General features: G+C 39.7%; 1 protein-coding gene across 11 annotated transcripts in view; it reads left to right on the top strand.

Moving 5' to 3' along the window:
* The window catches only part of AMBRA1 (autophagy and beclin 1 regulator 1), a 164,477-nt gene that overhangs the window by 113,828 nt on the left and 30,919 nt on the right, over positions 1-19,730 (top strand). For all 11 annotated transcript variants that reach the window (XM_045808699.2, XM_045808697.2, XM_045808695.2 and 8 more), the window contains one exon: positions 9,922-10,032. In XM_045808699.2, the coding sequence (XP_045664655.1) occupies positions 9,922-10,032 (111 nt within the window). The remainder of the gene's footprint in view (positions 1-9,921; positions 10,033-19,730) is intronic.

The following is a 19,730-nucleotide window of genomic DNA, read 5'->3' as shown; positions in this document are numbered from 1 at the left end:
TTTTTCCTTCCACAGGAAATAGTTCTGTTTCCCTCAGACAGTTTTATGATTGCTAGGTTCCATGGAGTGTGTTTTCTATAAATAAAAACTATTATACAGCAGAACATTCTTTGGCCATAAAAAAGGATGAAGTACTGATACATGCTATAACATGGATGAACTTTGTAAACATGGTGCTAAATGAAAGAAGCCAGCCATAGTCACCTGTCGTATGTTTCTATTTAGATGAAATGTCCAGGGAAAGCAAAACTATAGAGACAGAAAATAGATTAGTGGTTGCCTCGGGCTAGGAGGGAGAGAGTGGGCCAGAGTGACTGCTAATGGGTGAGGTAGTGGGGGGGCGGGGGGAGGAGGAGGAGGAGGAGAAAAATGTCCTGAAATCAGATAGTAGTGATGGTCATTGTAAAAGATTGGTTTTGATAATGGTTGCACACTGGTGTTAATATACTAAAACCCCTTGCACTGTATACTTTAAGTAGGTGAATTGTATGGTACGTGGATTACATCTCATAAAGCTTTTATTTTTAAACAAACTATATATAGTTTGGTCATTTTCTTCAGTGTCAAAACTGTAAATGGGAATAAGAGAGACTTCTACTCTTGGCGGAAGTCTTGTTATCTGCCACCAGGGCCTCTTTCCAGGTCCCCAGGCTATAGAATAATTGACTATAGTCTTAGATGAGATTTTTTAAATGGTGATAAGATGACAAAGTGAGTATGACAAAGTGTTTAGTTATATTTCCTTCTTAAAGCAGATTTAAAGACTGCATTTGAATGAAGCTTTCTGGAAAGAAGAATAAGTGTTCTTCCTAGGATGCCATTCAGTATATACTTAGAGAGGAAGAATGCTTTTTATGTCCAAATAATCCCATGTTGTATTGCTCTAAGAATAATTATTTTTCATAGACAGAAACCAATTTATTAATTTACAAAGAGCTTAGACAGTCTGCAAGAAAAAACTTAACCGAACATAAAAATGCACGTAAGATGTGGGTAGGCACAGTACACACTAAAAAAAATACAGTGAGCCAGTAAACAAAAGATACTCACCAGTACTTGAAATTATTAAATGCAAAAGGATACTGGAAATGGGATGCCATATTTTGCTTCCCAAATTGACTAAAATTTATATTGAGTAGTATTTTTTAGCAATAGCCCTATCAAGATATAACTCACATACCATATTGTTCACCTATTTAAAGTTCAGTGGTTTTTAATATATTCACAGAGTTCTGCGACCATTGCCACTATCTGTAGATTTCAGAACATTTTTATCACATTCCCATACCATTAGGAGTCACTTCTCCCTTCCCCCTTCCCTTCCCCTGCCTCCTCCAGCCCTAGGCAACCGCTAATCTACTTTTTGTCTTTATAGCTTTGCCTATTCTAGACATTTCATGTAAATGGAATCCTACAATATGTGTTTTTTTGCGACTGGCTTTCTAAAAAGAATTTTGAAAAGTTGATAAATTGTTCAGTTGGACCTGCCCTGGAGTTTCTGGTCTCTATTCTACTGACAATTAGCAAGCTGGTTCTTGACTTCATATCACAACTAAGCAGAAGGATAGTAATTGTGTTTCCAGGCTGATGAGTCTGGGCCCCAGCCCCATTCTTCATTCTGTCTTCCCAGGAGCAGCACAGTCAGAGATGGCCGTTCTGAATTAGGCAGCCTCAAATGGAACAATTTTATAGGACTGAAATATAATTTAATCGTTTCCTTCTTTGTAACTTGCCCTTTTTTACCCTCCCGAATTAGCTTCTCTGATACATTTGCTAATGATTCCCATTGTTCCGTATTTTAACTGTACTGTTGAATCATACTTTTCACTTTCCTGCTCTTAGAACAGATCTTGGAGAGAGGCTAAAAGCTGTTTTTGAGAAAAGGTTTCTAATTCTCCTTTCCAAGCAACAGAACAGAGTCAGAGAAGCAGAGGCAGAGAGAGGCATGCAGGCTATCAGGTTTGGTAGAGCTCACCTACCACGTGATTGTGTCATGATTATTAAGATTTCATCCCTAGACACATTCCCAAGGCTTCCAGCCTACAAGTTGAAGACCCGATTGAGAGAATGAGACTTGGCAGCTTGGTTTTGCTGTTGTTCTCTGATGGTTGGCCAGGATCACTGGATTTAAGTTTCTTTTCCCCCTTGTTTTGTCTTTTGCTAGAATCATCCTTATTTAGTCTTGCTTTGAGGCACCAAGGAAAAACTCTGTGGTCATATGATAGAGAGTGAACTGCTGTGACTGCCAGTATCCTTATAGACAGCTGCTGTTTCCACTGTCTCCTAGAACATGAGTGAGAGTCTGGGGCTCTTTATGTCTTTCTCTCTGTTTTTGTTTTTAATTAAAAAAAAAAATTTTTTTAAAGAGCAGTCTGAGGTCTACAGAAAAATTGAGTGGAAAGCACAGAGTTCCCGTATACCTCCTCCCACACACATACCCATTGACTGCCCCCCATCATCATTCTTCTCCAAAATGGTACATTTGTTATATACAATCCATGAACCAACACCAGCACACCATTATCACCCAAAGTCCATAGTTAACATTAAGTTTCATACTTAATGTTGTTAAGTTCTATGGACTTTGACAAATGTATGATGACATGTTTCTGCCATCATGGTATCCTACAAAATAGTTTCACTGCCCCCAAACATCTCTTTGGTACTACAACTATATAGCTCCCTCTCTCCCCCACAAACCGCTGGCAACCACTGATCTTTTTACTTTGTCCATAGCTTTTGGCTTTTCCATAATGACATAGTTAGAATCACACCATATATAACTTTTTGCTTCTTTTACTTAAATTTCCTCCATGTGTTTTCATGGCTTGATAGCTTGTTTCTTTTTAGAGCTGAATAATATTCCATTGTATGGTTGTACCACAGTTTATTTATCTATTCTCCTATTAAAGGACATCTCGGTTGCTTCCAAGTTTTGGCAGTTATGAATAAAGCTGCTATAAACATCTGTGTGTAGGTTTTTGTGTGACATATGCTTTCAGCTGATTTGAGTAAATACCAAGGAACATGATTTCTGGATCATATGGTTAAAAGTATGTTTAGTTTTGCAAAGAAACTGCCAAACTGTCTTCCAAAGCCGCTGTACCATTGCATTCCCACCAGCAAGGAATGAGAGTTCCTGTTGTTTTGCATCCTTTTCACCATTTGGTTTGATCAGTGTTTTGTATTTTAGCTATTCTAATAAGTGTGTAGTAGTTTCTCATTGTTATTTTATTTTGCAGTTCCCTAATGAGAAATGATGTTGAGCATCTTTTCATACGCTTATTTACCATCTGTGTATCTTCTTTGGTGAGGTGTCTGTTCAAACATTTTGCCAGTTTCAAATCAGGTGGTTTGTTATTGTCGAGTTTTAAGAGTTCTTTGTATATTTTAGATACTAGTCCTTTATTAGATAAGTGTTTTGCAAAGATTTTTCTTCTGGTCTGTGGCTTGGCTTTTCATTCTCTTTTCATAGTCTCTTTCACCGAGCAGAAGCCTTTACTTTTTTTGTTTTTTTTTAAATTTTTTATTTATTTGAGAGAGCACAAGTGGTGTGGGGCAGAGGAAGAAGCAGACTCCCCTCTGAGCAAGGAGCATGGGAGGAGCAAGGGATCATGACCTGAGCAGAAGGCAGACACTCAACTGAGTGAGCCACCCAGGTGCCCCAGAAGCTTTCAATTTTAATGAAGTCAACTTTGTCAGTTTTTTCTTCCATGGTTTGTGCTTTTGGTGGGAAAGTCTTTGTCAAACCTAAGGTCACCTAGATTTTCTCTTATATTATCTCCTAAGAATGTTATAGTTTTGTGTTTTACATCCAGTCAAAGTCAACTTTGTCAATTTTACATCCAGTCAAAGTCAACTTTGTCAATTTTTTCTTCCATGGTTTGTGCTTTTGGTGGGAAAGTCTTTGTCAAACCTAAGGTCACCTAGATTTTCTCTTATATTTTCTCCTAAGAATGTTATAGTTTTGTGTTTTACATCCAGGTCTATAATCCAGTTTGAGCTAATTTTTGTGAAAAGTACAAGGTTTGTATCCAGGTTCATACTTTTGCATGTGGATGTCCAGTTGTTTCAGCACCATTTGTTGAAAAGACTGTCTTTGTCTATTGAATTGCTGTTGCACCTTTGTCAAAGATCAGTTGACTGTATTTGGGTTTATTTCTGTTTTTTTTTTGTTCTGCTCCATTGATTTATTTGTGTATTCTTTTGCCAGTGCCACACCATCTTCATTACTGTAGCTTTATAGTAAGTCTTGAAGTCAAGTAGTGTCAGTCCTCCAACTTTGTTCTTTCCTTGCATACTGTGTTGGCTACTCAGGATCTTTTGCCTTTCTAGATGAACTTCAGAATTTGTCAGTATTCATAAAGTAATGGGATTTTGATTGGGATTATGTTGAATCTGTAGATCCATTTGGGAAGAATTGACATCTTAACAGTATCGAGTCTTCCTATCCATGAACATGGAATATCTCTCCAATAAATATTGGAGATCTTTTGTGATTGCTTTCATTGGAGTTTTGTAGTTTTCATATATAGCTCTTATACGTATTTTTTTAGATTTGTACCTAAATATTTCTCTCTCTCTTTTGGGGGGGGGGTGTCTAATGTAAATGGCATTGTATTTTTAACTTCTAATCTCAATTCTGATTATTCATTTGTTCATTGCTGGTATGTAGGAAAGCTATTGACTTTTTGTATCTTGCAATCTTGATATAATTGCTTAATAGTTCCAGGAGTTACTTTTATTATGACCCACTTGGTCATAGCATATAATTTTTAAAATATGTTACTGTATTTGACTTGCTGATATTTTGTTGAGGATTTTTGCTTCTGAGATATTATAGTTTTCCTTTCTTCACTGTCTTGGTCTGGTCTTGGTGTTGGGGCAATACTGGCCTTATAAAGTAAGTTAGGAAGTAGACCCACTTGTGTTTTCTGTAAGAAATTATAGAGATTTGATATAATTTCTTCCTTAGATGTTTGATAGAATTTACCAGAGAACCCACTTGGGCCTGGTGCTTTCTGTTTGGAGACGTTTTGGGTTTTTTTTAAAAGTATCTATTTAGTTAGTTAGTTTTAGAGTGGAGGGGGAGGCAGAGGGAGAGAAGAGAGAGAATCTTAAGTAGACTCCCTGCTGAGCACAGAGCCTGATGCAGGGCTTCTGTCTCATGACCCTGAGATCATGATGTGAGCCGGAATCAAGAGTCAGATGCCTAACCAACTGAGCCACCTAGGCACCCCCTGTTCAGGGAGATTGTTAATGATTAATTCAACTTAATAGATATAGGCCTATTCAGGTTATCTATTTCTTCTTGTGTAAATTTGGGAGACTGTGTCTTTCAAGGAATTTGTCCATTTCTTCTAGATTAACAGATTGTTCATAGTAGTCTTTTATTATCCTTTTAGTGTCTGCACATCAGTAGTATGTCCCCTCTTTTATTTCTTATATTGATAATTTGTGGGCTCTTTTTTCTTCAGTTAGCTTGGCTAGAGGTTTATCAATTATATTGATCCTTCTAAAGAACTGGCTTTTGATTTTATTATTTTTTCTATAGATTTCCTGTTTTCAGTTTCATTGATTTCTTCTCTAATTTTTATTTTTTTCTTCTTACATTGAATTTAATTTGCTCTTCTTTTTCTTATTTCCTAAGTTGGAATCTTAAATTATTGATTTTAGATCTTTCTTCTTTTCTAATAGATACATTCAGTGCAGTACATTTCCTTCTAAGCAGTGCTTTTGTTGCATCCAACAAATTTTAATAAGTTGTATTTTCATCTTCATTTAGTTCAAAATATTTTAAATTTTTTCTTGAGATGTCTTCTTGAGCCATGTGTTATTTAAAGTGTGTTGCTTAATCTCCAAATATTTGGGGATTTTCCAGTTATTTTTTTGCTACTAATTTCTAGTTTAATTGCCTGTCATCTGACAGCATACTTTGTATGATATCTATTCTTTTAAATGTGTTACAGTGCGTTTTGTGGCCCGGAATGTGATGTGTTCTGGCCTAGGCTGTTTTTTAAGGAGAAAGTTACTAAGGAGTCCAGGGCCTTGACATTTGACCTTAGTTCTAAAATTAAATGCATCTATCTCTTGGCCCTGGCACATAATTTGCACCAGTCTCTTATAAAAGGACCTATATCTATGACTTGTTGATTACAGAGCTATACCTATAGAGGAAAAGCATACAGAGATTGGAATAAATAATTAAAATAATTTTAATAGTAGTCATTTATTAGACACTTATTATTTGCTGTCACTTTACATTTACTGTTTCAGTAAGTTCTAATGACCCTATAAATTGTAGGTATTATTTTTTTTAAGGTTTTATTTGAGAGAGAGAGAAAGAGGGAGAGAGAGAGCAAGCAGGAAGAGGGGCAGGGAGAGAGAGCATCTCAAGCAGACTCCATGCTGAGTGCAGAGCCTGATGCAGGGCTCAGTCTCACGACCCTGAGATCGTTGACTTGATCCAAAATCAAGAGTTGAATGCTTAACCATCTGAGTCACTCAGATGCCCCTGTAGGTGTTATTATTATACCCTTCTTACAGATAAGGAAACTGAGATTCAGAGAGATTAATTAAAGCAGTCACACTACAGTAGGTACTAGGTAGGAGGAGGTGTCAAAATCAGGTCTGTCTGATTCGGAAGCCTGTATTCTCGGACACCATACAAAAAACAAACTATAAGCCATAATATCCCAGTTCAGGCTAGCCTCTAATCCATGACAGAAATGGGAAACTAAGTTTGCTAAGGGAATATTTGTATAATGCTATGCCTTTGATTAGTTTCTTGCCAAAATCAGTATCACTAAGAGTTTGCATGCTGTTAGCAGTGGGCATTCTACTAGTGGTACTTCCTAAGTACGCCTATCTTGGAGTTAAAATGTAGGCTATATTTATTTAGCTTGGAGTTTTCTAACCAGGGATGATTTTGGTCCCCAGGGAACATTTGGCAGTGTTTAGAAACAATCTTGGTTGTCACAACTGGGTGAGGAGGTAGTGTGCCACTGGCATCTAGTGGGCAGAGGCCAGGGATTTTGCTAAACATCCTCCAAAAGCCCAAGACCAATCCCACGCCCTAAACAAAGAATTATCTGGCCCCAAATATCAGTAGTGGAAGTTGAGAAATCCTGAGTCTAGCTTGTTCCATCCCGTTATTACTGAGAAAACCTTGAGGCCTCAGAAATCTCTCTGCAGTCTCTCAGGATTTGGCTTCTGAGGCTAAGTGCCTCCTATGTAAATACTTTGTAGCTTAGTCCATTAACTCATTCTGGCACATTTCCTATACCTTCAGCTTAGTGGCCAGAGGCCTACTAAATGGTTGGGGCTTTTTAACAGGGTGATACTTTTTCTTCCTGATGTTTCCGAGAGACAGGCTCAGCTGGCTTGCAGCTCTTGCAGAAGAGAACCTGGTGACAATACGCTAATCTGTTGCTGGCATCTTTTGCTTCCTAATCTATGTTTACACGGCACTGAAAATCGACTCCCTGGTGCCAGGCTCCATTTCTCCTCAGCGCTCTGGCACCGTTGGCAGAGAACACCTCCCCAATCCCTTCCACACAGTGCTACCCATCCATGTTTATTACATTGCACAGCTGTTCTCCAGAAGACATTTCTGGAGGCATCGATGGCACAGGAGCTTCTGGAGCTGGGGGTTGGAGTCTTAATCATTGTGTTCCCAGTTGCAGATCCATAGCACTCTTAAAGCATCTGGTATTTTCCTTAACTGTTTTCCTGATTGTAGTTCCCATCCTCTCCCCCAGATTTTAAGCTCCTAGAGTACGGAGTTTGTTTCTTCAGTTTATTTCCTACTCTCTTTTAGCAGCTAGCATTTCGTTCATCATCAACTGAGAAATCACCTTCTATTATTTTGTGTTTTATGCTTTCCTTTTAAAAGTTGGAGGACAGGATAAGGAACTACAATGGTGAGAAAGACTAGTAGTCAGAGGGAGATGTCGGCTATCTAGATAAATAAGCCAGGGCAACAATTCATAATCTCAATGATGTTGAGCCTGGATCACAGTGAAACTAAGTAATTCTTTCCAAGGAGGTGGTAGACCTTAGAACTAAAAAATGATTTTCATTATCAAGCGGGCCTAAAAACAAAAAGTTCCTATTAAGAAAGTCCTATATGTAGCTTACCCTCCTCATGACCCAGAAGAAGTTCAGCAAATGTTCTCAAATCAGGTGTAATTATTATAGAATATTCTATAAAGGTTAAAATTATTAAGAACATACATTTATTTACCTCATTTGAGTGATATGCCACAGGACCCTCAGTAGGAGTTTGAAGTCAGTGGGCTCATTGACAGCACCCCCGAATGCTGTCATTCTCAGGCCTTCAGGGAGATCATAACCATTTGGGCCTATGTCTTTGAATCTGTAAGATTTTAAAGAATAAATTGGGGTGGGGGGTATTGGTTTATCTAGAACCATATTCCTCAACCTTTACTGTAATTATTACGCTCCTAAGGAGATTTCATAGACAGTTTTTCCCTAATCATTCCCCCTGCCCATGAAATTTTAATATCACATATAGGTTGTATATCTGTCATATACTGCAGTATATTGGAGGTAAGCTGGATTGCACTAAGATTTCCCCATGAACCAGTTTTTGCCCCCATTAATGTTGAAGAGAGTCTTCTCATGTAATAGCTTGCTGCAACGGGAGAAGAGTGAGAAGAGTACTTTTCTGGCTCGTATGGAGAACATTTTCTCTCTGAACAACCTTTCTTGACCATTTGAGGAAAGAATAGGGAAAGACCAGGAATGGTAGAGCAATAAATCCAGCTTACCAAAAGGGGGAAAAAAACAAAACGGGTGACAGGACCCTTTTCAGTGATATGCAGAGGAGGAAGATGGTGATACTGAAGAATCTAGGTATAAAAATTGTCCATTGTTCCAAGGCTAGTAAGTTCTAACAAGTTCAGTTTCTTAAAGTAGGAGGTGATTTGCAGCAGAGAATACCATTTAGGTTGTCTAGCATACAACAGTGTTCTATTCTCCCAAGAGGGTTTGGCTCTGTCTGATCAAAAGGGTGGTTGTGTATGAAATGCACCTCGGAAGGAGGAGGAGGAAATGACATGTTCATGTAAATGAAATACAACTGCAAATTAAAGTGTCACCCTGTTAAAAAAAATCCATTTTTTATTTAATTGGTTACCAAGGAAAAAAATGTCATACAGAAGTGTATATCTCAGGGAAAGTTAAACCGTGAGATGTTTCAAGTGAATCCGGATTCAAGGAAGTTCTCATGGGGCGGAGTGGGGAGGGGTTTGTAAAATATTGCCTTAATAAAAATATTCTGATACTGAAAAGCCAGACTCATAAATTTCTGCTGTGTTACATGCCAGGGGTCCAGAAGAAATTAACAAACATGACTTCATTTGTTCTTTACCGTCTCTGTCTGTCCGATAAGCTATATACTGGCTGCCTCTTCCCTGGAGGAAGCCTCCTTTTGAGATGTTTTATTAGGAAGAAGGTCGTGTACAAAGGAGTAGATGCTTTCTCCCAAAGAGTGCTGCTTACTACAAAGACATCCAGGAATGAAATGCTTTTCTGTGTGGCTTTTCTGTGTTAATGTTGTCCTCCCATTTTTCACTCCCCCCACCTCGGCCCCCACACATTTTTATGAAACTCATCTGTCTCTTTAGACTGAGTCTACCAGACAGGACGTATACGGTACCTGCCACATTGTTGGCACTAAGGAGATGTTAAATAATCATGGGAGGGGCTGATGAATGGGATTATGTTTCCGGTAGAATTGTTCTTGAGATATGTCTGGTTTCTCTGTGAGATGGGGACTTGGCAGATGGTTCTTCCTCTTCCCCCTCTCCTGCTAATCCCAGTACATAGTGTTTAATGTTTGCAGAGGAAACATGGATAAAGACTATACTGTGCTCTCTTTGTCTTCTCCCCCACCAGGGGCAGTGATTGGTGATGGACAGTCTGCTGTGGCCAGTAACATTGCCAATACTACCTACCGGCTCCAGTGGTGGGACTTCACTAAGTTCGACCTCCCTGAAATCAGTAATGGTAAGCCAAAGTAGAGCTCGTACTGGTGGAAGGGGTATTTCTTACAGGTGAGCCTGAACTCAGAAACCCACAGAGCACTGGTGTTTTCATCATCTTGTTGAGCCACTGATTGCCCGGTACCATTTCTGCAGCTCTCCGTCAGTAATTCAGCAGACATGTTTTGAGCACCCACCCTGAGCAGCGACCCATGCTAGCTGTGGTGCTAGGAGCAGTGCCAAGATGGACACAAAGATGAAGTTGTCTCTCTTCTGGGGAGTTCACCAACTAGTAGCTCATTGTCCTAAGCCTCAATGTTTAAGTGGAACTGAGAAGCAGAGAAAGAGAATGGAGTGTAGGAACTGAGAACTAGTCCTTGTGCCCCTTGAAGAAAGACTATGATGATGTTAAACTCATTTATTAATCCCGAGCTGGATGGAACAAAGTGAGTGACATGGTTGGTATGTGATTTACAAACATGTCTCTCTGATAGTCCATTTTCCCAGCTTCCAGGGAAGTCTGCAGTCCGGTATCCCAGTTGTTCATCACAGCATTTTATTTTATTTTATTTTATTTCATTTTATTTTTCAAAGATTTTGTTTATTTAAGAGGGAGAGAGAGACAGTATGGGCGAGAGGGGCAGAGGGAGAGGGTGAGAGAGAGAATCTCAGACTCGTGCTGAGCGTGGAGTCTCAGTTCAGGGCTCGATCCCAGGACTCTGAGATCATGACCTGAGCTGAAACCAAGAGTTGGATGCTTAACCACCTGTGCCATCCAGGTGCCCCCCATCGCAGCATTTTAGACAACTTATTTCAGTTTCTATCTGATGAAGGACTTGCACGTTCCTAAGAAGTGGCAGTTCAGCTTCTGCTTGAATACTTAAAGCGATAGGTCACACTATCTGATGAGATGGCCTGATCCATCACTGATAAGCTCCTGTTATTGTTCCCTTGCTGTTATTTCCTCCCGTTGGTCCTGGTTCTACCTCTGAATCTCCATAACGTATGTCTATGATACCTCTTCTGATGATCCTCCAGCTGTTTGAAGATAAATTGTCATTTCCCTTTGAATCTTTCTTCTCAGGCCAGACTTCCTTCCTGAGATTCCTTTTACTGATCTGGTTTTCAAATACTTGACAGTTCTGTTCACCTTCCCCTTTGACTTTGGGGGCCCAGAACAGAGTAGAAAACTCCAGATGGTAGCTGTCCAGTACATAGCACAATGGTGGTTTGGACAGTTGTTAATTCAGCCTGAGATTTCAGCAGCTTTTCCTGGAGCCGCTTTTCAGTTTGTGGTCACTTCAAATTCCTGGATAATTATTAAGAAATTGAGGCTCTACCATTCTGTGTTAGTTTGTGCAGTTTGAATCTTTTAAAAACCAAAACAGGTTTGTATTTGCTTTTATTAAATTTTACCTTTATAGTATCAATTGCACTTCCTATGTCTTTTTGAACCTTGGATTCAGTCCTTTTCTCTTAGGCTTACATCACCTACTAATTTGATAAATACACTTTCTCTGTCTTCCTTTGGATACTAGGAAAAATGGTCGATCACTCAGGACATTGTATGATGTTGCTGTGTGATGGGCCTTGTGTGATGTTGCTGTGGACTTCCTCTTTGTTGACTTTGGTTCCTGAATTAGCACCCTGGGCATGGTCCTCACAACTGAAGGCCACATTTTTTTTTTTTTTTAATCTTGTCTGCAAGGTATTGTAAGAATTTGTCAGATGCCTTAAAATAATCAAGATATTCTCTATCCGTGCTATTTCCCGATATGCCAGTCTTGGTATTCTTATCAGACCATGAAAATGAGGCTAATTTTTCATGTCCTGATCTTAGTGAAACCACAGTAGCAATCGTTTCTTTCTTTCTAAGTGCTTATAAGCCACATGTTCAATAATCTTTTCTTTAACTCTGCTGGGAACCAACTGCGATCTACTTTTTCCTTTATTGAATACCAGGTCTTCTTGTTCATCTCCAGATTTTTGCCAGATCTTCTTCTTTACCACAGTTTATTTCCAGTTATTTTATTTATATTGTTTACTTTGTTTTTTTAAATTATAATCTGAATACATTCACCATTCAAAAAATTTTATACTATAAAATAATAGACAGTGAAAAGTTTCCCAGCTCTGCTCCCAGCTATGGGCCACTCCTCCCCAGAGCAACCACAATTAGCAGTTTCTTATGTATCTTTTCAAGGATATTGTATGTGTGTATATATAGGTAAATGCAAATGTATATTTTTCCATCTTGTGTGTAACCCAGGTGGTAACATGTTATACACTCTTTTTTTCTGCACTTTGCTTTCTGTACTTTACAGTATATCTTGGTGATCTTTACATACCAGTATATAAAGAGTTTACTCTTTCTTTTTTAATGACTGCCTAGTATTCCATTGTCTAAGTGGAATCTCTGGGTTCCATTTTTTAATCAGTCATTTTTCAACCAGTCTTCCTCTGAGGAACTTTTAAATTGTTTTCAGTCTTTCCTATACAAAACATGTTGCAGTTTGTCATTTTGCACCTGTGCAAGATTATCTACAGGATAAATCCCTAGAAGTGGAATTGTAGTTAGGACGAGTACATACACCTGTGATTGGGTAGGTGCTGCTAAGTCACTGTCTCCAGGGGTTATGCCAATTTATACTCTTGCCTGCAGTTTATGAGAATGCCTGTTCCCCCTAAACTCTTGCTTGCAGAATGTGTCACCATATTTTTGGATATTTGCAAATCTGATAGGTAAAAAATAGTATGCAGGTATTTTAAATTTGTATTTCTCATATTACAAACCAGGTCGTGTGCCTCTTCATACACTTAGTTCGTGTATCTTGCCTTTTCTTGACCTGTCCATGTGCTTTACCTATTTTTTATTGTGTTGCTGATCTTTTCCTTATCAGTTCTAGCTCTTTCTAAATCAGAAAATTAACTTACAATAGGAGTTTCCTGGTTGTCATTTTTCTTTTGACTTTGCTGAGGTTATTTTTGTCATAGAACTTATTTTAAGTAGTCAGAATTATCCAACTTCCCATTTATGGTTCCCAGATTTTGTGTCATCGTTAGGAAAATCAGTTAATACTTTTATATTTTATTTTTTTTACCCTTATGTCTTTGATTCACTAGAAGTTTAACCTAGTCCCAAATAAGCAGAATATGATCCCACTTTTATCCCATATGGCTACTCATTTGTCCCAACCAGTTTATAGACTGATTGTCTATAAATCGTTTATAGACTAATTGCCCCCATTGATTTGGGATGTCACTTTGATCCTATTTTTACTTTCCTGTGTATATTTAGATGTATTTCTAGACTGTCCATTCTGTCCTAGTGATCTGTTTGATTATTCATGTGAGAGTACCACAGGGGTTTAAGTTTTCAGGCATTGTGTTTTAGAATCTGGTAGGACTCCTCTCTTCTTGTCATTTTTTAAATCCAATTTTTCCTGTCTGCTCAAGTAGTTTTGTTTTCCTTTATGGACTTTAAAACTATTTTGCTTCTTCCCTTCACCACCCTGAAAAAATCCCATTAATATAATTACTGAAGTCACATTAAATTTGTAAGTTAACTTAAGGAGATTAAATATCTTTATGGTTATGGAATCGAGTCCTGCATCGGGCTCCTTGCTCATCAGGGAGCCGGCTTCTCCCTCTGCCTGCCACTCCCCCTGCTTATGCTCTCTCTCTGTCTCACACACAAATAAATAAATTTAGAAAAAAATTTTTTTTTTTAGATTTTATTTATTTATTTGACAGAGAGACAGCCAGCGAGAGAGGGAACACAAGCAGGGCAGTGGGAGAGGAAGAAGCAGGCTCCCAGTGAAGCAGGGAGCCTGATGCAGGGCTCGATCCCAGGACTGCGGGATCACACCCTGAGCCGAAGGCAGACGCTTAATGACTGAGCCACCCAGGCGCCCCTAAATAAAATCTTTTAAAAAAATAAAGTTTTCTTCATATAGTTCCTATACAGTTCTTTTTTTCAAAGATTGATTTATTTATTTGAGAGAGAGAGCGTGCATGCATGTGAGCAGGAGGAGGGGCAGAAGGAGAGGGAGAGAATCCCAAGCAGACTCCCTGCTGAGCATGGAGCCAGACTTGGTGCTGGATCCCACCACCCCGAGATCATGACCTGAGCTGAAATCAAGACTTGGATGCTTAACCTACTGAGCCACCCAGGCACCCCTAGATCCTATACAGTTCTTAAGTTTACTGTTATAAGCTTATTTTTAAAATCCTACTAATATCTTACTGAATTGTTTACTAATTGTAGCTGTTACTCAGGTAAATCTCCTGGGTGTTCTAGGTTTGTTATCTGTAAGTAATGATAATTTTACCTTCTCCATTCTAAGTTTCACATTCGTGATTTCTTTCTCTTGTGTATTTGCTTTGGCTACCATCGAAACAGTGTTAAATCCTCATATTGCTCCTGATTTTAGTGGGAAAATTTCTTTTTCCCAGTACTTTTTTTTTTAAGTTTTATTTGTTTAATCTCTACACCCAGTGTGGGGCTTGAACTCATGACCCTGAGATCAGGAGTCACGTGCTTCTCTGACTGAGCTAGCCATGTGCCCCTAGCTTTTTCCCCAGTAAGCATATTGCCAGCTTTTAGGTTGAACTAGAGCTAGTTTATCATTTTAAGGAAGTCATCTTTTCCCATTTTGTTAAGAGTTTTTATCAAGAATGGATGTTGAATTTAGTCATGACTTTCCAGTATCTATGAAGATAATTGTGGGTTTTTTCCCTCTCCTTTGATCTAATAGTATAATCATTATATTGATAGATTCTGTAACATTGAACCGATCCTTATATTTCTTGACTAAAATCCACCTGTTCGTGGAGTATTCTTTAATGTAAAATTCCTTCCCTGTAGCTTGCTAAATAGACTTTTTTCACTGATGTTTTTAAGTGAGATGGCTCTGTCCAGACCTTTCTTTTTTATGAAATCTATGGGTTTTGGTATCAATGTTACTTTGCTTGTGTTATAAATGTAATTTGGAAGTTTTTCCTTTTTTTCTTTGGAAAAGTTTAAGAATTGGAATTATTTATACTTTTTATACTTTAAAGGTCTGGGCCTGGTGCATGCTTACTTGCTTGCTAGTTAGCTTGCTTGCTTTTGCATGCGTAGGGGGAGGTAGTTCTTTGATAACTTTCTCTGTCAACTGTCCTATGATGGTTAAACACGTGAACTCTTAAGCTACACTGTCTGGGTTCAAATCCCTGGTCAGCCGTCTTCTAGCAGTATGACCTTGGTTAGCTACTTAATCTCCACCTTAATTTCTTTTCTATAAAATGAGACTTGTAATAGTGCAAACCTCATAGGGTTGTTGTGAGAATTAAGTTAGTTAATAATGTTAGGCATTCTGAACAGTGCCTGACATAAGTAAATGGTCAGTAAGTGCTAGCTATTTTCAGCATGTCTTTTTCTAGAAAATTGCACCTTTGAGATGATTCTTTGAGAGTATGGCCATAACTCTATAAATTCCCACCTGCCCCGTCTTTACTACTCTGAGGTATGTAGTCTTCCTCTCTGGGAAGTGATGTTCATGTGAACAAGGTGTTGCTCTCACCCTGTTGCCTTATCTGTAATGGGCTTCCTGTCCTTCTCAAGCATGTCATTTCTGCCCAGTCGCAGATCATTTGCCTTGATAGAGAAGCAAAATACTCAGAATACAGGCATTGAATATGCTGCTAGCATAGCTTTGATGGCTTTCTGGTTGTCCTTAACATGTTTTGTATAAGCCTCAACTTGTTCCAACTACAACTCCTTATAATCCTCCTTCTGTGTTTCTTCTTACATCTTTTGATCCTGACTCTTGTAAAACCTGAGTTGATCAGAGAGCATCATGTGCAACCAGATGGACTCGTTTGGCTCATGCATGGTATTAGAATTCTGCTTCTTAATAGGGCCCTATTTTTCTTAGAGTTTTGACCTTAGAAGAAAAACTGCATTCTGGGAGTTTAGGGCATATATGTCCAATGATAGCCATTGTTCCTTTCAATGGTATTACCCTCTAGAATGACAGTCGCTTTTATCTGAGTGTCCTGCCATTAGCTCTTAACTGTGTTTGCTGGTTGGTCTGAATAAAGTCTAGTTACGGTTGGCAGCTTCACTCTTGACAGATTCAGCTGTGAGAAAAGTAAGTAGGGAATCTCTTTTGCTGTAGGATTCATTTCTGAACACCACATACCTCTCAGTGAAGGGTAGCCTTTGGCTTTGGCACAGCCCATGCCTGGGAGCCACTGGTCTTGAGTTTTACTCATGTGTTCAGCAGCCATTATGTTTTTGGTCATCTGACTTACTTGAATTGTATTTAACTTTTTTCTGGAGTTAGGTTAAAGATTCTTGCCACATGTTTCTCTCAGTTGGGATGCAGCATTAATGAATTACTCTCTAAAGTTTAGAAGTTTATGAAAAGGCCTCACAGATGTAGATAATTCTGAATCCATTTTCGTGAAAAAGTAGCTCATTGGGTTCATTCTGGTTTTTAAGAGTGAGCTCTTATAGGTAAAGAGCATTGGTCACTTGGGTGCACTGCCAGCACCAGCTTTCAGAAATCCAGCAGCTGAATGGTATAAGACAGACCATGCCCCAGGAGATATAGTGATTGGTGCCATTGGGGAGGACTTGTAGTGTCATCTGGATTACTGTGTAGGAGGTCTTATTCTGCAACTTGAGGGGCTCAGAGATAGCCAAAAGGAAATTTTCCTGCTGATTTAAACCCCTTCGAGTTTTCCAAATCAGTATCTAATGCATTTGCAAAAGTACTGCAACTGCTAATCGCTCCCATGGCCTCATCTGGCCAGCCAGCAACAGGCTACAAATCGATCTTTGTACAAGGTGTTTGTTTATAATTTATGGAGCTGATAGGAAGGCAGAGCCATCTGCTCCTCCAGGCATCAGTATTTCTAACCCCTCCCATTCCCTGCTAGGGCATTTTCACTTGGAAATCATTTATAATTAGGAGGAGATTACATTGCAGAGTCTGGAACATGGCTTCCTGCTGTCTTCTGCATCATTTTTTCTCTCCCTGGAGCTGCCCCCTGAAGCTCTTAAGCAGCTTTGATTTGAAAAATCCTTTCTTTCCTAACCTTTATTTCCATCCCTAGCTGCCCCATCACCCTTCCCCACATGTGATTTTGCCTGTAAGTGCAGGAAACGTTGCTGGAGCTACAGCTCAGGGATCAAGGACTGTTTGGTAAGGCAGCAGTTGTCAAGTGTGGTCCCAGACCAGCAGGATCAGAGACACCTGGGAACTTGTTAGAAATGCAAATTCTCAGACCTCACCCCAACATTTCGTGTTTTTAGTAAGCCTTCCAGGTGATTCTGCTGCATGTTAACACTTGAGAAGCAGTGTCGTAAGGCCAGGCAGGGAACAGAACAACGATTTCTAGTGGTGTGTGGGTTGCCAGTGTCTTAGTGGGTTGCCAGTGTCTTAGGCTTTATTTCACTTCGCCTTTTTCTCTACCTGCTTACATTGTTGTTGAGTCCAAAAAGAGCGAGTTGTCCTTGTCATTAGTGCATTACTTTCCTGTGGCCCAAGAAAACAAGTAACAGGTCCAAGAAATCTCGTCCTGGGGCGCCTGGGTAGCGCAGTCGTTAAAGCGTCTGCCTTCGGCTCAGGGCGTGATCCCGGCGTTCCGGGATCGAGTCCCACATCAGGCTCCTCCGCTATGAGCCTGCTTCTTCCTCTCCCACTCCCCCTGCTGTGTTCCCTCTCTCGCTGGCTGTCTCTCTGTCACATAAATAAATAAAATCTTTAAAAAAAAAAAAAAAAAAGAAATCTCGTCCTGTGTAAATTAACTCATCAAAATTGCAGCTTTGTGAGGAGAAGCGGCAGAAGTGAATTGGAGCAGTGACCACTCACCGTTGTAACTGAACATTTCCATTTCCACGTGGGAAATTAATAGACAACGAGTGGCAAATGTAAGCTGCTAATTGGAACTTTGAAATAAAAATGAAATTGTAAACACACCACCCAGTGCTCGCAGAAACGAAGCTACCAAATCACCGTGTGCCTGCCACATCCCCTTCATTAGGGCAGGAGTGAAACCCTAGAGCACTAGCTGCACAGTTTCTGCAGTTAAACCTGCTGCCAGAGAAGCTCTGCTTGAATTTTCAGCCTTCTCTTTTCATTGGTCATCTGCATGTCTGTCTGTGTGCTCACCGCAATGACTGGGAGTGCTTTTGAAACTGGGTGGAGTTGGTGGGGAGGGGACGCAATTTGGGAGGTGGCCACTGATTTGGAATCATAATGTAGTAAACACAAACACAGTGGCTTGGATTGGAGGCTGACAAAATGATTTTTGTCTATACGCCCAGTTTTTCAGGGGCTTAGAGCCAAGCTTTCCAGAAAAAGGAAAACCTTACTTGTACTCTCCTTCCCACCCTGGCCCCGCTTAGGAATTAATCTGGCAGTAAGCAGTTAAATGCTTTTTTTACACTGGTGGTGAGTTTTATGGGTTACTGTAGGCTTCTATACGTTTGACGGAGTTGCATGTTAACACACACGAGTAAGATCTATGCAACAGCAAGATAGAAGAGCATACTTTCATAAAACACCCACCATGCATTTTTGAGACATTAAATATGGAATAAATGGTAATTGTGCAAAACTGTCTTAAAGTTTGGTGGTTAGTTTCAGTTGTCAGTTTCTTTTATCTTTCTGAAGGTTGTACCAGCCTCAAGGTTAGAAAATCAAGATGGACTCATTCCTGACGCTTCCCTCGTTCCCTTCCCCCCCTTTTTTATGTATCCCCAACTGGAATCATGTGTCAATTCAGGGAAGAAGGAAAAGATTGTCATCTTTTTGGCACCAGGCTTGGGACCCTGACTAAGGAGCAGACGGTCTCAGTGCTAACTAGATAAATCTAGCCACACAGGGTGGAGCAGATGGTGGGTTGGAAGTTGAGCAGTACAGAGCCCTAATGGTGATAGCAGTGAATATTTGGATGTCATTATTTTATTAGTTAGCAAACAGAGCCATCCTTGTGGTCCCTTCTCGGTTTTGTGTGTAATGGTGCTGTAGGTGTCAGCCCCCGAGAGTTGGCACAGTAGCCTAATCAATGTGTTCTGATGTCTTTTTTGATCTACTTTGTCATCTTTGTGGCTTCATTAGCAACACACAGGGAACGGAGGATGAGTATAGAGTGTTAGAAATCTCTCTGAGTCCCTGAGCCCCTAAGCCTCAAGGCCCCAGAAAAACAATTCTTTGTTTTGTTTTCCTTAAAGTAATTTCCTGGGGAAACTTGCCCTTGATCTTCCAGGGCAAGCCTTTGGGCTTCCTGGAATAGATCACCTGGAATCTGATGAGGAAGCTGAGTTTGGCTTCTTTCTTTTCCCTTCCCTTCCTTGCCGTTTCTTTTTCTTTTTCTCTTTCTTTTGCTTTTCCTTTTCCTTTTTCTTTTTCTTTACCATAATGCATTTGACAGTGGACATCCAGGTAATCTCCAAATAAGAGAAGGACCAAAAGATTTCTTTGCATGTACATTTGAAGTAGGTCTAAGTGAGACAAAGCCCAGAGGAGCTTGGTCCCTTTGGATGCATTGTGCTGTTCTGCTTGTGCCCATGGTTTGGGCATTGTGTTCCCAGGCTCACATCAAGGGTAAGCCACTTCCTCCTGTCAGGGAATTACACAGTGGGCTTCGGAGATTCGAATGAAAACCAAAACAAAGCGTGCAGGCACAGACCCAGTGCTGGCCAACATCTCCTTAGTCCTGTCATATGGA

Source organism: Ursus americanus, chromosome 24 (genome assembly GCF_024610735.1).
Source record: "Ursus americanus isolate L20-20 chromosome 24, mUrsAme1.1.p, whole genome shotgun sequence".
NCBI lineage: Eukaryota > Metazoa > Chordata > Mammalia > Carnivora > Ursidae > Ursus > Ursus americanus.
This window is presented reverse-complemented; position numbering and strand designations above follow the sequence as displayed.